The sequence below is a fragment of the Nipponia nippon genome, unplaced genomic scaffold, assembly GCF_047370975.1.
Source record: "Nipponia nippon isolate SJK-2023a ecotype South Korea unplaced genomic scaffold, ASM4737097v1 scaffold_12, whole genome shotgun sequence".
NCBI classification, from domain to species: Eukaryota; Metazoa; Chordata; class Aves; order Pelecaniformes; family Threskiornithidae; genus Nipponia; species Nipponia nippon.
Genome location: NW_028262313.1, coordinates 10,590,096 through 10,604,803, shown reverse-complemented (window position 1 = coordinate 10,604,803; position 14,708 = coordinate 10,590,096). Strand labels below are relative to the sequence as shown.

The 14,708-nt window shown below is 40.1% G+C and overlaps 1 protein-coding gene across 29 annotated transcripts in view; it reads right to left on the bottom strand.

Moving 5' to 3' along the window:
* LOC148056695 (uncharacterized) overlaps window positions 1-14,708 on the bottom strand; it is a 471,302-nt gene that overhangs the window by 14,495 nt on the left and 442,099 nt on the right. For 16 of the 29 annotated variants that reach the window (XM_087748714.1, XM_087748713.1, XM_087748711.1 and 13 more), the window contains 2 exons: window positions 8,970-9,117; window positions 1-1,223 (listed from right to left, as the gene is read on the bottom strand). In XM_087748714.1, the coding sequence (XP_087604840.1) occupies window positions 1,143-1,223; window positions 8,970-9,117 (229 nt within the window). In that variant the 3' untranslated portion in view covers window positions 1-1,142. Of the gene's footprint in view, window positions 1,224-8,969; window positions 9,118-12,741; window positions 13,032-14,708 lie in introns of all 29 variants that reach the window. The other 13 variants (XR_015702620.1, XR_015702622.1, XR_015702624.1 and 10 more) reach the window with 2 other exon arrangements.

Below are 14,708 nucleotides of genomic sequence, written 5' to 3'. Positions count from 1 at the left end.
AGGGGGGGGGCAAGATTAAGGAGCATAAAGAGACAGCACAGCTTCTTTAATAAGCCTTAACAATTTTGCTTTGACTAAATTTGTACAGTGAAATTGAAATTCTTTGGGTAGGGGTAAAAAAGCCCTGTTGATGAATCATAGAGGAAATCAAGAGACAAAACAAAGCCATGCTTAGGAGACATTAAACAAGGCATAAAGTTTTCAATAAAAGTAGCATGTGGGAAATAGAGACATAGGTGATTGGTTGGGGTGCAAATGTATGTGTGGGCAGGAGGAACGGGAAAGGGTAAATTTGTCCGGGGAGTAAATCCGTTTAGGTGATTATAGTTCAATATGGCCATGATCAAGAAAAACACTTGAGCTTCTGTTTGATTTTAACATGTGAGTTACTCTCTCAAAATATGAGCTGTGCTCAGTTGCTCAGGCTTAGGTTTAAATGATTTCATCATAGCTGGGATCCTTTCTTGAATTATACTGCCCCACTCTGAAGCCCATAAGCCAACTAACTGAAAGACTGATGGCTTTGGATTGTGTATCTACTTGAAGAATCCTTTTTCTGGACACAGAAAAGGGCACACTCTGCTTCCCAGTATGGCATGTGCTTAGAAATGGAAACGTAGTTTTGCATACAGAGAGGCTGAAGGACGAGGAATGACGATGGCAGCCAGAGGGGATGTGACATCGTGACTCTCAAAGCTTTTAATTTCTGGAAAACTGTGAATATTTTGTGAGAGCTGGCACAGGATAATCAGATTTAATTTGGCCAAAATTACTATGCACTTAATACTTATTTGTGTGGTTCAATTAGTGGTGCCTGTGCTTGCAGGCTGCAGGGCCACAGTGGAGAAGGACCAGCTCAGGGCAGACAGCTCTGCCACAAGCATGCCCAGGCATGGCAGAGCAGCTCCTCCTCTCACCCAAGGAGCACAAGTGGGGCTCTCCAAAGTTTCTCTTTGAAGACAGTGTACGTTGCAGTCATTAACTGCTGATAACAAGAAATGGATTATTTGATTGTTCTTCCTACCCCATGTTTTGGTGGGATTTCTGGCTAGAGCAGAGGAATGACTTCGGGAGAAGTCTGACTAAGTCCATGGTTCTGGAACACTAATTTGGGCTGATTAGCTTGTGAAAAGACCACAGGTTTAAATCTTACATATTTTTCTCCATCTTCTTATCCCTAGGAGTCCATTCTGCTTCCTCTCTAAGTTCCAGTCTTCTATTTTCTAGGGCAGAAAGAAATATCATTTTGGCTTTTCAGAAATGAACAAGGTAGAAAAGATAGATAGATATACAATACATGTCAATGTCACCAGGTACCATATATTTATTTTTCTTAACTCTGTTTCCTGAGAAATGGGAATAGAAGAATCACAGCTTTCATTGAACAGTAAAGTTAATTTCTAGTTCTCAAGGTTTCACAGAAAAGCATTAAAACATGATTCTTGCAATGTCACCACAAATATTGTGGACTTCTTGATTATTCCTTCCTTCTGAGCTTGCTCTCTGAGGATGCAACGATTCACTTATAAAGCAATTTGCAGAATAGAGGGACCTATTTATCTAATATGCCACAGACTTCTTTTTCTCCTAGGAAGCCATGATGATGCATCAGAGCAAACATCTGTATTTTTATACGACCAAAATGTTCACAAGATTTTTTTTTTAATAATTGCTGCATTTTATTAATAAGCTGCCAGTTAAAAGGTTTCTTTGAAACAATTCTGAAGTTGAAATGAAAAACTGTGTGTCTTTTTCAGCATTTTTATATTTCATTTATTGTCAAACTCTCAGTCACAAGATGAGGTGGCTGATAATTATTCAGGGCTGCCAATTAACCTACTTAGCAGGTCACATAGGTAACTGGCATAGATTGTGCCAAATCTCATTATTGGGATAATAATTTAATCAGCCAGTGCATTGACTGAAGGCCAGAGAATCTGGAGAATAAATTAAACAGGAAAACAAAATGAGTACCTATACGGACATTATATTTAAATACATGAAAACAGTTTGTCACACAAAATTATAGAGCATACTACTCACTGGTAGAAACGAGGTAAAGTCTGGGGTAGGGGTTGGTGGTATTGAGAGTGGGGGTTTTTCAATCATAATATCCAGCATACTACTCACTGGTAGAAACGCGGTAAAGTCTGGGGTAGGGGTTGGTGGTATTGAGAGTGGGGGTTTTTCAATCATAATATCCAGCATGACTATAAAAAAATTATGTATGTTGTCTTGCTTTTATGAATGAAAGATAATTTTATATATGAAGAAGTCATAAGCATGTGTGTTATTCTTTAGCATTTAGAAAGACATGCAAGTCAATTCTCTTTAATGCAGTGTTATAGACCAGAACTTCCCAGACACATCTGCTTTGTGATCTATGTGGAACAATATTGGCATCTCCTTTCCTATATATCCCAGATTTGTTCAGTTCTTCATGCCTGGCTTTAGAGCAAAGACAAATGAATGTCAAGTAAGAAGGTCACATAATGGATAAAATAATATTGCTGGATCTTTCAAGATGGACAGGAGAGAAGAAAAATTACAATAAGTGCAATTGTCAAAGTCATAGAGTCAGTGAAAAAGCTGTGCTTTCTCTGTAAAGTAATGCTCTACATTTACAAGGTGACTGAGTAAATAGGAGGTAGAAAGAGTAGAGTCTGGAAGAAGAAAAACATTTTCTGGGCAGATAGAGGAAGAAATATTAGGAGGAACAATAACATCTTTAAAAATGGGTTTGAGTATGAAATACATATTTATATTTGCTTTAAAGAGAGCTACAAACATTACCAGAAATTATCAGAGTTTTAATATTCAAAATATAGACTGGAGAAAAAATACCACTACTAATGAGAGGACTTAGTTGGTCCTGAATGTGTGAGTTGTAAGGAGTCCCACAGCACAGACAAACATACATGCAAGACTCAGGAAAAGAACAGAGTATGGTGAACATGCCCTTGTCTTCATAGTCTATATCAGTGGTTTACTGTCTACAAGAACAAGAGGGCTATAAAAGAAGCCATCACTCCTCCGAGTAGTGGATCATTCAGTTTAAACATATCTCATAGGTCTTATGGCCAAGAATTACAGCATACCAAGCACTACTCCAGGACCTGCAATTTATTCGCTCAGTAGGAAAAAAAGTGACTACCATATCAGCTCATGATAGGCCTGTAAAATAAAAATAGCCAGCACATAAAAATAGCCAGCATGCCAGGAATGAATGCTGATCTCTTAATTAGCTTTTTTTTTTTTTTTTATAACAATGAGCAAGAATACATGCTTAAGTTACTAGATGTGAGTTGACCTAGTCCACTCACTTTTGTTGTCAAATGTATTATTTTGAATCATAAATTGTCTTGTTACTGAAACAGCATATGTTATAGCAGAAAGGCCAAACATATCTATTCCATTTCTGGAATTACAGAAACAACATGCAGCTCTTAAGTGCCTAGTTTAACTGTGGCCACAGAATATAAATGCTATAGTAGTCAATAACTTCTTAGATTTAAAAAAAAAAAACAAAAGACTAAAGCAGGATTCATGGATGCTACCCACCAGCTCAGGAGCGCCAGATAACAGAAACTGCTTGCAGAGGAAAAAATACTTTCACCTAATTAGTAGAAAACTTAACATTGATGAGTTAAACTTTCTCATTAAAACTTTCCCTGATAAAAAAGCAACAAGCTTAAAGAGAATAGCTTTTCCTTTTTTTTTTTTTAACATAAAGCAAGAGCTCAAAAGCACTGGGTAAATTCAGTGTAAGGGCCTCTCAGGAGGTGTCAGCTCATGTGAATACAATTACTCTTTGCTAGAAGGTTGGAGGCTAGACTCCAGCTGCTAGCAGTTACTAATTTCTGTGGACAGAAGGCCCACAGCTCCTAGTCTGCTTTTCTGGTTCTTGTGAACACTTCCAGTGTTTTCAGCTCACTGGTAATTTTTGCATATTATGTACTAATCAAATTACATAGGCTACAATCATAGGAAAGAGTGACAGTAGATTAAGAAACTCCATTAGAATACTGAATATTTCACTATCTAGATAAATCTGATTTTATCAATGCTTTGATAAGGCAAAAGCATATCAACTCACTTCCATGATGGTCCAGAGAGCCATCATTTCAGAGCTTAGCTTAAGGCAATACCATCACCTAGGCAGCATGATTCCCATACTGTGAGGTCAGGACATATTCTAAGCGGGCTTTCAAGTCTGGATGGAGATAAGCCCAAGAGTGAGCAACAATATGGCTCTCCAGACATGTACTCTGCTGTAGCTGTGAGGGACCGTTGCAGAGACTGAACATACACTAATTGCATCTTCATCAAAGAAAGGTTGTTCTGCATGAGAGCTGCTCTCAGTGATCTCTGGAAAAAGGATCAATTAGAAACTTCTTGCTCCCCTTTCATTTATTACTTTTACATTTTTTTAAAAATGTATTTTCCATTGTTCTCTCATTTATAATTCACAGTCTGTAACGGTCATGAATAGTAACCCCATTATATTGTTGTCATAGCACCATTTTACAACTCTTCATTTTAAAAAATGCTTTCCAATGACACCATTATTTCTTCAGTTGACAACAATCACCTGTGTATTTATTAACTACATATTTAATGAGAAGAAGTACTAGCTGATATTAAAGTACCATAATACAATGTGATAGTGTTTTGGGCAGATCCAGACCAGTTAAAATTTTATTCTCCCCCCTCAGTAGTGTCCAGGCTTGAACATTCCTGTTCAGTGCTAATCTTTTTCATTCCTTTCCTTACTCAGACTAACACTGACATAGCACCTGTTCCCCTATATAGGTGATGCTAATTGCTAGCATGCTTGCAGCAAATTGAACCATATACCCTCCGGGACAGTTTTGGCAGGGCAGGGAATGACTTCTTTTCCCTCTGGTGAAAATTATGACTGCTCACGGCTGCTAATTTGCACTGAAAGGAAAAAGCAGGCAGGTTTTAATCAGAAGAGGGGGAGACGGGGGAAGAAGGTAGGCTCTGAGTCTCCCTAGGGTTATAACAACTCCTCCACAGGGAAGGCACTGCAATTCTTTCCAGGGTCTGCCCCCCCTAACCCCAAAACAGAGCTAAAAATGTTGCAGCGTGGCCCCTTTGCCTCACTCCCCCTCCTGGCTCTCATCCTCACTCCCTCCTCGCAGAGTGCTGTCTCATGGGATAGGCTAGTTACAGCCTATTGGGACCCTTATCTGAGCATCCAGCAAAATGCCGGAGCTGGCAGAGCAAAGGGTAGACTGCATTTTTTTCCCCATCATGATTGCCTGTTTTTCTGGATAGCAGAAGTGGTTTTAAATCACTGCAAGCAGCAAAGAGCCCAGACTGCTCTATCCCACTTCCTAGGCAAGCATTTTATCACTAGGTTGTATTTTTTACAAACAGACACTATATATTATACTCAACACAGAGCACAGTAACCCCACTTCAAGCCCTGGTGAGAAGAGCAGTGCTGGAAACTTGTTATAGGACACAAATTAGTCCCATATAACTTCCCATGCAAAAGGTTTCACTGGCTGCCTGCATCTGCACTGGGCAATTCTGGCTCAGGAAGTGACAAGTCTTTTGGTTTAAGACTGCAGAATATGGATGATTTTTGTTTGCCTCTGTGGCTTTCCCACTGCTCACAGAAGAAAGCCTTTATCTTTCAGTAAATGCACAGCTGAACTAATACATTGTCAGGGATCCACTGCAAAAGGACAGTTTACTATTCAAGATAACGAAAGATTTGCAAGTGTAAGAGTGCAACAAAATGTGAAACATTTTAAATGTAATGCAGTGATTAACCATGGGCCTTCCATAATAATCATCGTTTAGCAAATGTATAAATAGAATAAAAGCAATATTGAAGCAAATAAATGACCTCTGACACAAAAAAATGGCTTGCATTTCATATTACTTTACTTAACTGCCTCCTCCTTTCCCCACTAAACAGAAGCTTTATTGACAAAATGTGCTCTGGTAATTTAGTCATAGACTTAAAGAATGCGCAGCTATGGGAAAAAATGAATTATGGGTTCTATTTGTAAGATGAGAAATGGCATGTAATAACTTAATGAACTGGAAGTTTATTAGCTGTAAAAGAACGAACTAATGGAATGCGTTGTCTACCAATCTTTTTTTTAACTCGAAAATGTTCAGGTGGGTAAGTGTCACTTCCATTGTGCATTTATTATCTTATTAATACAAATATGTGTTAGAATCTCAACAAGCTACAAAAATATATCTCAGCTTCTAATTTAATGTGTATTTTATTAGTCAGTTTTGGAGGCTCTATTCTAAACCCAAGTCATTAGAATTTCTACTCAGATATTTGGCCAGGAAAAAAATCACTTGAACACAGGAGATACCAACTTACATCACCTAAGGTTATAGCCCTCTGCTCCCTGTACAGACTGTATTCATCAAAATGGTGGAGTGAAATAAATGCACACATAATCATGATGACAGCCTCATTTCAATAGCTATGTATTGCTCTGTAGACACATAAATACAAAAGGACAGTAATATAATGATTTTAACAAGAAACATGTAAAGAAACCAGTCTAATATAAAATGTAAGAATCAAATCCTTGGCTGTTAAAGAAGCTTTCTCCATTGTGTTAGGTATAGGGATTAACCTCAGCTACAGTTTCACATGGACATATTTATTTTGCACAGTTGAATGATTCGCCTCAAAATATTTTGGATCATGATATGCATGTGTGAATATGCAGAATAACGGCAATAATAAAGTAGTCGAAAATCTATTAGGATGCTTCTCCCAGTCTTAGCTGGTATTATGTCTTAAAAACACAATGTAACAAACAGAATTTAGCCCTAAATAAATACATAAAACTTATGTGCAAGTAACAAAAAATGACAGAGAGTAGGAAATTCAAAGTTCAGGTCAATGCATATGAAGGTATAAGTAGAACAAAGCAGTCAGGTTCTACTCTATCAGCCCAAATATTTCATGTACTGCATAGATCCTTGGGTAATTTTAATTTTGACCCTGCAATGGATTGATCTGTTTGCTTTGATTTTCTATTTCAGAGATAAAAATAAGCAAGGAAGGAAAACCTGCATTAATTATACCTCTAGTAGGCTCCTGTGGGTGGGCTTTTTTTGTTTTATTGGTTTTTTTCATGTGGCCAGTCTAGCAGCAGATGTCTTACATATATTTAGCTGTTTAGAAGATCAGTCATAGCCATTCCACTTAATCAGGTAGTAGCATACTATTGACGTTAGACCAATTCAAGACATTTGTTTTCTTTATCAATTTACATTTCATCTCAGAGGTCCAATACAATGGGATTTTGAACCATTTGTGCTGAGCACAATTGAAGGGCCAGTAATCCAATTATTTGATTTTCTTGCTGAAGAGAACAGAAAAGAGGGAAAGCCATCTTTCCCTCGCTCCAGCGAGTGAGCTGCAGGCCCGCATTAGGCTTTAAGCTTCCTGTGTAAAACATACCCCAAGGGCAGCAGAAGGCCACTTAAATACAGCTTGGAGGGCATAACTGGAACATGGCTGTGGCACATTGGCTTTCTGCCCAGGAATAAATTCCCACCATTAGCATCAAACACTCATCCTGAAGCTCTCATACTGAAATTAAATGCTATCTATCAAATGAATAAACAATAATTAAAAAAATTAAAGCAGCATAAGTAAATTAAAAAAATAAATCACAGCAGTTTATATTGTGGATCATCTGTTCTGGATTGCTTTTCCAGACTGCACACCTCAGATTATCTTTCAGCGTGTTTTTTTGCAATTGTATTTTTGCACATGCAAAATGGCCCTCGATGCACAAATTAAATTGATTCGTGGTCTACTCTACATGTTAATAAAAATATAGTTTTAAATAGTGCTTGCTTTCCCCTTGCAAATAATTTTGTTTACTCCTGCTAGTCAGCAGAATCTGACCTATTTGGTAAACAGGTTGAGTCTATGTGAATTGTATCTACACAAGACTTCAGACAACAATTAAGCATGCAAAAATGTAGCTTTAGATACCTCAGGTAGAACTGCACATTCTGGTTTAGGCAGTCAGGGATAATTTCAGCAGGCTTCAGAATTCGGATAGTTGTGAAGTTAAAATGAATCAGTCCTTTTAAAGTGCTCATAGGAAAGGCAGATTGTATTCTGGGACAGATTTTAGAAGGGAAATTTCAGTAAGCAGAATTTAATTACCTAACTGGAATTTTGCCATGATGCCTGGCTAAACCTTCACTTTTTGTAAAGAAGCAAAAAAAAAAAAACTTAGGGAAACTATTATGCTCTATCTGAACCATACCTATTATAGCAAAAAATTCAGCCTTGTGCTGTGATGGGACAGTATTAAGAAGGAGGGCATAGGGAAACATCTCACCTACTGAATATTAGTCTCATTTCCTGAAACAAATTGATTCTTCCCAGGAACTTCTTTCCCAAAACTTCCTTAGGGTATGAAATAATTGGCTATTAACCAGTGTGTTCTTGACGCAAAGAATGGAGCAGAAAACATGGAAGACTTGTGTGGATTACAAGGAGAGATAAAAGAGAAATTAGAGCTGATACATACTGACTGAGCCGGCAGCTCAGATTTTGCCAGTTGAGACTCGGAGGGTTCTACCTGCATTTGTACTAGGGCAAAAGACCTGAGGAAAAGAGCAGGCAGAAAATGGGTAAAGGGAAAACAGAATGGCACAGCTTTCTCCCTTTTCAGATTTTTTTTTTCCCTGCCTGTTTGCCCTGCATTTAGTGTGGGGCTGTGAAAAAGAACGGCTGCCAGCTCCATAGCATCATATTGCCAGCGTAGTGGACAGCTTGTCTCACCTCAAAGTAAAAGAGAAGTTATGAAAAAGGTTTCTTCACAAAAAGAAAAAAAAAATGCAAAATCTTACTTATCACCAATGCTGTACACAGTCTTCTGAACAAGTGATAGTTTCCTTTTTTTCCCTTGTAAATGTGATCACCTGTAACTTACCAAAACCTCTGCCGGTCCCTTGAGGGCTGCCCCGGAGCCCCGAGCGCTGGTAGCCAGCATGCCAGGCAAAGCTGCTGCAGTGCAGGCTCCAAATGCCACATGAGGAACGGCTGAGGACGCCAGCGCGGGTGGAGGCAGTTCCCATGCCCTGGAATGATGAAAACAAGTCGTTAGTATGCACCACGCAGAGCTGAAGGCTCAGCCCACTGCTAATGATTGCTGTGCAGAGGGCTCAGGTCATGGTTTTGCTGAATTCTGTGCACTTCGTACACCTGTGAAGCACAACACTAAAACGCAGCTCGGCTCACATAGCCGTCTGAGTGCAGCATGTTGTAACTGAAGTGCTGGGGCAGGTGTATCTGAGCCATCAGTGAGATACCTGCCCCTCTATATCAAGTGGTTTGCTAGGACTGGAAAGTGCTCTGCAAGTAAAGAAGTCTTTATGGGGCTGGTAGGCCTCCATTGCACCTGCTCTGCCGCTAGTTGATAGTGGTTTATGATGGTTCCCAGTAAGTGCCTGTACACTATGGCACGCGGCATGGGGACAAGCAGGAGGCATTAGAAGTCCTGGGCTGGGCTGTGATATCGCTGGGATCACAGCAATGCAGTGCAGAGCTCTGGGGAGAGACAGTCAGCTGCCATGGAGGGCTGCCACGGATGGATCCAGCTCTTCAGGAAGGACAGGCCAGGACAGGAAGGGAAGAGCTGCCCTCGATGTGAAAGAACAACTGGGGTGCATGGAGCTGTGCCTTGGGACGGATGACAAGCCAGCTTACAGCTTATGAGTCAGGATTAGAGGGCAGCCCACGATGGGTGACATTGTGGTGGGAGTCTGCTACAGGCCACCTGATCAGGAAGAGGTAGATGAGGCAAACAACTGGAAAAACCCTCATGCTAACAGGCCATCAAGGGTCAGAGCACAGAAGCTACACCAAGTACTGCTAATGAAGTAGCGGAACACACATACACCACAAAATGCTCCTGGTAGATCGTAGCTTGGCTCTATCTACCTTAAAAGGTGGCTCTCATCCTCTGCATAAGCATTCTGCTGCCTTTCAGAGGATGGTGTGTGCTACCTAGATAGCACAGACCTCCTCAGCAGTCTCCAAGAGGGTTTCTTTGTTGTCTTACATCCCCCCTGGATGTTCTGTAGCAGAAAGCAAGTTTCTGGCTGCTCCGGCCTTATCCTGCTGATTACAGTTTGATGTCCTGAATTTGTAACACATGCAAACAGGATGCACTGGCTGCAAATTCTGGGAAAGCGTTTCTTTTCATGTGGGCAAAAAGGAGGTTGTATGCGTAGGAGGTGTGTGTGTACACACCTGCTTTAAATAAGGCTTCCCCATGTTTCCAGGTTAGATCGCACTCTATTTCAAAGGCCCTCACCTGCCATATATCCCAAAGCATCTGAATAGAAAGAAAGGGGATTGGAAAAACTTTCCTGACTGCTGTAAAACGGAAAATTACTTTAACATAAGTGTTTCAGCAGCTTGCATGATTCATAAGTTCTCACCCTTATTGAGAGAAGAAGGCCTTTTGGAAAGAGATAAGTGGCACTCAGCTGTAAGACAAATTTTCACTGGTGATGAAAGACAAGGCTGAAGCTTAATGGGGAAGAGTAGTACCCCTAACATGGTGCTTCCCTATTCCTACCTCTGTGGCAGGAATTCCTCTGATTTTGTTACAACCAGTCCTCTATATCACAGAAGGTAGAGCCAGTTTTGCCTCAGTATAGGAACAATCTTTACATGCCTTTACGGTGATGTGCTAATTCCCTCAGGATCTCTGAAAAGATCACACAGCAATCATAAAGTCCTGTGGTATGTTCTAGGGATGTGGGGCCATTTCTAGAAAATTTGAGGGAGGAATTTTAATATATTGGGAATAGCTAGCAAGGATGCAATTTAGCTGCAGGAGCCTTCCCTCCTCTGCTCTTTATAGTCTGTAACTTCAAACAGAAATTAGGACCTTTAATTTTCTTTAAACTGTATGGCAAACTGTTCAGATTCAGTGAGTGCCTCAGGATCTCACCTTGCTACACTCTTACGCACACCTACATAATATCAATGCTTTGCTTATTCCGTATTTCAGCAACTTAATTACACGATGAATTCTCTCATGCTGCAAATTTATCTTCATTGAGCTAACTTCTGATCTTGGGCATTAACTCTGATCAGCACTAAGGCAGAGACAGTCTATCCAATTAGCAGGTGGCAGCCTCAGAAGCTCAGGACACAGCACCTCTGTTACTCTGCCTTCCAGGTGCTTTGACCTCAACAAACACACTTGATGAACCCGGCCATGGTATTTTGGCTGCCTACCCCAGCTCATCTGCTTGGATGGCATTTTGCCTGTTAGCAAGGTAATATACTACTTTCAGAAGATGCCAGAGAAGGATGGCTTTAGATCCGTACTTGCTAAGCTCTGTTAAAATAGCTTTCTTCTGACAGTGAGCAATTACATAAAGCATCTTGACTTTCTCTGTATCAAAAAGCAACTCATTATCAGACACTCCCTTGTATGGAATCCAAACAACTTGTTTTCCAACATCAGCAAAATCAAGCATGTATTTCAAAGGGGATTTTTTTGTGTTCTTTGGAGGCTGTTCTGATACTGATGATGTCAAGGAATCTGTTTCACTCAATAGTTACACTTGGGGCAATGACCATCTTCTGTGTTTTCCCATGTCTAGACCAAGGGGCATCTGAGTGATAGTCAAGGTTCCTAGGCACTGCACTGATACCACCTGTCAAATAAGCCCAGCAATTTGTCTTGTTGGAAGTTTCAAAGCCATGGGGGAACCCATGACTCAGCTTCCATTCAAAGCCACCAGTTAATTGTGAACACCCCTACCTCATTGCTTTGTACCTCCAGTTAATCTGTTTATATCTGTTATGTCAACTGATGCCTGTTTGCTTTGACATGGCAGAACCCCAAAGCTATGCAAATAAGAATGCCAAGATTTGAAAGTGTGCTGTACGTTGGCTGAAATCAACAACTTTCCAGATGTTCCCAGGAACATCCTGAGGATGTGTCAAATGAGGCTGCGTTGAAGAACTCTTAGATGACATCGGGTGTGAAATGCCTAAGTGTGAAGGAAACACTGCAGCAGAACAATGCATTGACCCTGATAGCAAGCTCTTTGTAGCTACTTGGCATTTGACTCTAAGGATCCAAAGCAAAGATGATCACAACACAGTATAGGGGACTGAAGTCTTACAAGCTCAGAAGAACCTTTCAGTCTGCCTCTTTGGCACACCAAATCTGTGCTTGCAAAACATGGGCTAGAATGGAAAAGAGAAACTCCCAGCTCTAGTATTGGTCAAGACAATTTCTGAAGCTAAGCCCGATTGAGTGTATGACTATTCATTCAGCATCTCAAGTAGGTCATTAGCTCTGAAACCTATGGGTGATCATGTAAACAGAGCACTAGAACATCAAGAAAAATGCAGGGACCTGTGTTCTTACACTAGCTTCCGCTCACTTGTCTTTGTCCAGTTGGGAATCACCACATTGTGGCTTCGAGGGTCCTTAGCAGAAGAATACATGGGGCTTAGTCATAGCAGAATACTGAATCACACTGCCACTAGGGCCAGAGGAATAGAATGAAAGAAGCATTGATAACTCCTGGTTTTCAACAGCCCAATATATACAAAAGAGAGAACAATCCTGTGACTGCCCTTCTGCCATAGGCTGCAGAGATCCTCAAACTATTCCAAGAAACAAAGGAAAGTGCAGCATGCTCATAAACACCATGGAGATAACAGCTCACCTTGCCATCACACCAGGACAATTAGTTTCAGCAGTTTTACACTGACATGGCTTCCAGTTCCAGTGTGTGATTATTTTTGATAACCCCAGGATCTCCAAACTGGGCTTTTAAAATGGACTTCATCCCATTTTTCTTTTGCATTCCCACAGCAGTCCCTCCTCTGTGCCTCTTCCAGTTTGACTACTTTTTTTTTTTTTAACGATTGATCTGAAGTCTATCTTGTCAGTCTCTGTTCAGTCCTGCTCTTGCCAGGCATTTTACATTCAGTACAGCAGATCTAAAACCTAGAGCTGAGATGAGAAGAAAGAGATCATAGGAACAGGAAAAAAAGGATCTGGAAGAAAATCCTGCAATCCATCGAGAACATTGCTCTTTCATGACTGAAGTGTGTTGTATAGTAACAGTAAAGAAGCCACAGAAAACTGCTTTAATCTAATGTGGAGCAAAGAACTTCATTAGAATGAGAAGAGCCATATGATTGCTGAAATTACAGTGACTTTCTTGAACTTGCTCAAGCCACCTCCAATGCCTGGATTATTGCTAAGGGTTCAGAGAACTGAATACACAGTACTCTTTAAAGGGATATGGTGGAAAGGGCTGGAAGTGAATGTAACAAAGAAACCTGGAATGGGGAGGAGGACTACGAATGCAACTTTCCTCATCTTCAAGGTCAATTCAACTAAAATTGAGTAAAAGAACAATATGATGTCTCCCTCCTACATTACATTCCATCCTTCATGTATACTGACATAAGAAGGGTAAGCATGAAAAATAGCTCTATTTTCAGCCACGCAAAGATGCAAGAAGTTTGGGGATATATGCAAAAGAAGTTATAAGACTGACTACAGCCAACAGTTTTCTACTGCCTCAAACCTTGCATGGTCTCCTGCAAGGGGACTGGCTGTGCTGGCAGTGTGAGACAGGCTTTGAGAGCTCTCTTTTGGGGGCACAGAAGTCATTTTTCTACTGGCACATGGGCAGGTCGCTTAACTGTTCCTATATCAATACAAGAAACATGCTTTCATGCCGCCAAAGGCAACCTTCCAAACAGAGTTGAAAAGATTATTTACCTTTCTGAATCAACAGCAGGGTCCACAGCAGGTATGTAACGGGAGCCTGAAAAAAACTTGGTTGCTGAAAACGCCACCTCCACCAAAGAATTTTTGAATGGTCATGTCCTAAACTATTCGTTTTTATTTTCCAAACATAATGTAGCCAACTGAAAACCAAATTCTCATTTAGTGGCTAAGCAGTGAATAATGTTAGCACTCAGTTAAACATAAATAAAGATTAACTGCATGGCTCATATTAATATATAGGAAGATCTGATGCATAAATTTTAACACAATGTACCAGCACTGTGTTCATTTGTGTTTAAAATAAGAATTAGTAGAACCTGTCTATCAAAAAGGTTTTTAATAAACTCAAAAGTACATGGTATTTTTCCAATAAAGGGAAAAGTGTATATGAATACACCAACAGAGATGAAGGTAATTAAAAAGGCTCTTAAAAATAGGAAAAAAGATAGGGAAAACAACTTCAGTTAATTCTCCTTTTCAGGATCTAATTAACCTTAAAAACTGTGAGTCTTCAGCCTTTCCCATGCATTTCAATGCAATGGAAAATGTGCCTTGCTACAAACTACAGGTCTGATTTAATGGAGTTTTGATTGAGGATAAAGACAGAAGAGTCAGTCTGTGGTACGCTCTCTTCACACTGAAAAGTGTCCAATTCCAAAGGCAAATGCACTCAGCTCAGTCATCCCAATTAACGTGTCGGCTGCTATTCAGCATAAGCAAAGATAGCACAAAGAATGCAAAAGAATGAGCCATTACAGCATATTTACAAAGGCAGCACAGAAACTGATGATGGCTAGGGACAGCAAAGGAAAACACGTTATTTAAACAAACAGATGGACGTACATATATGTATATATTTACACATACAGAGCTCCCCCCCCCCCCCCC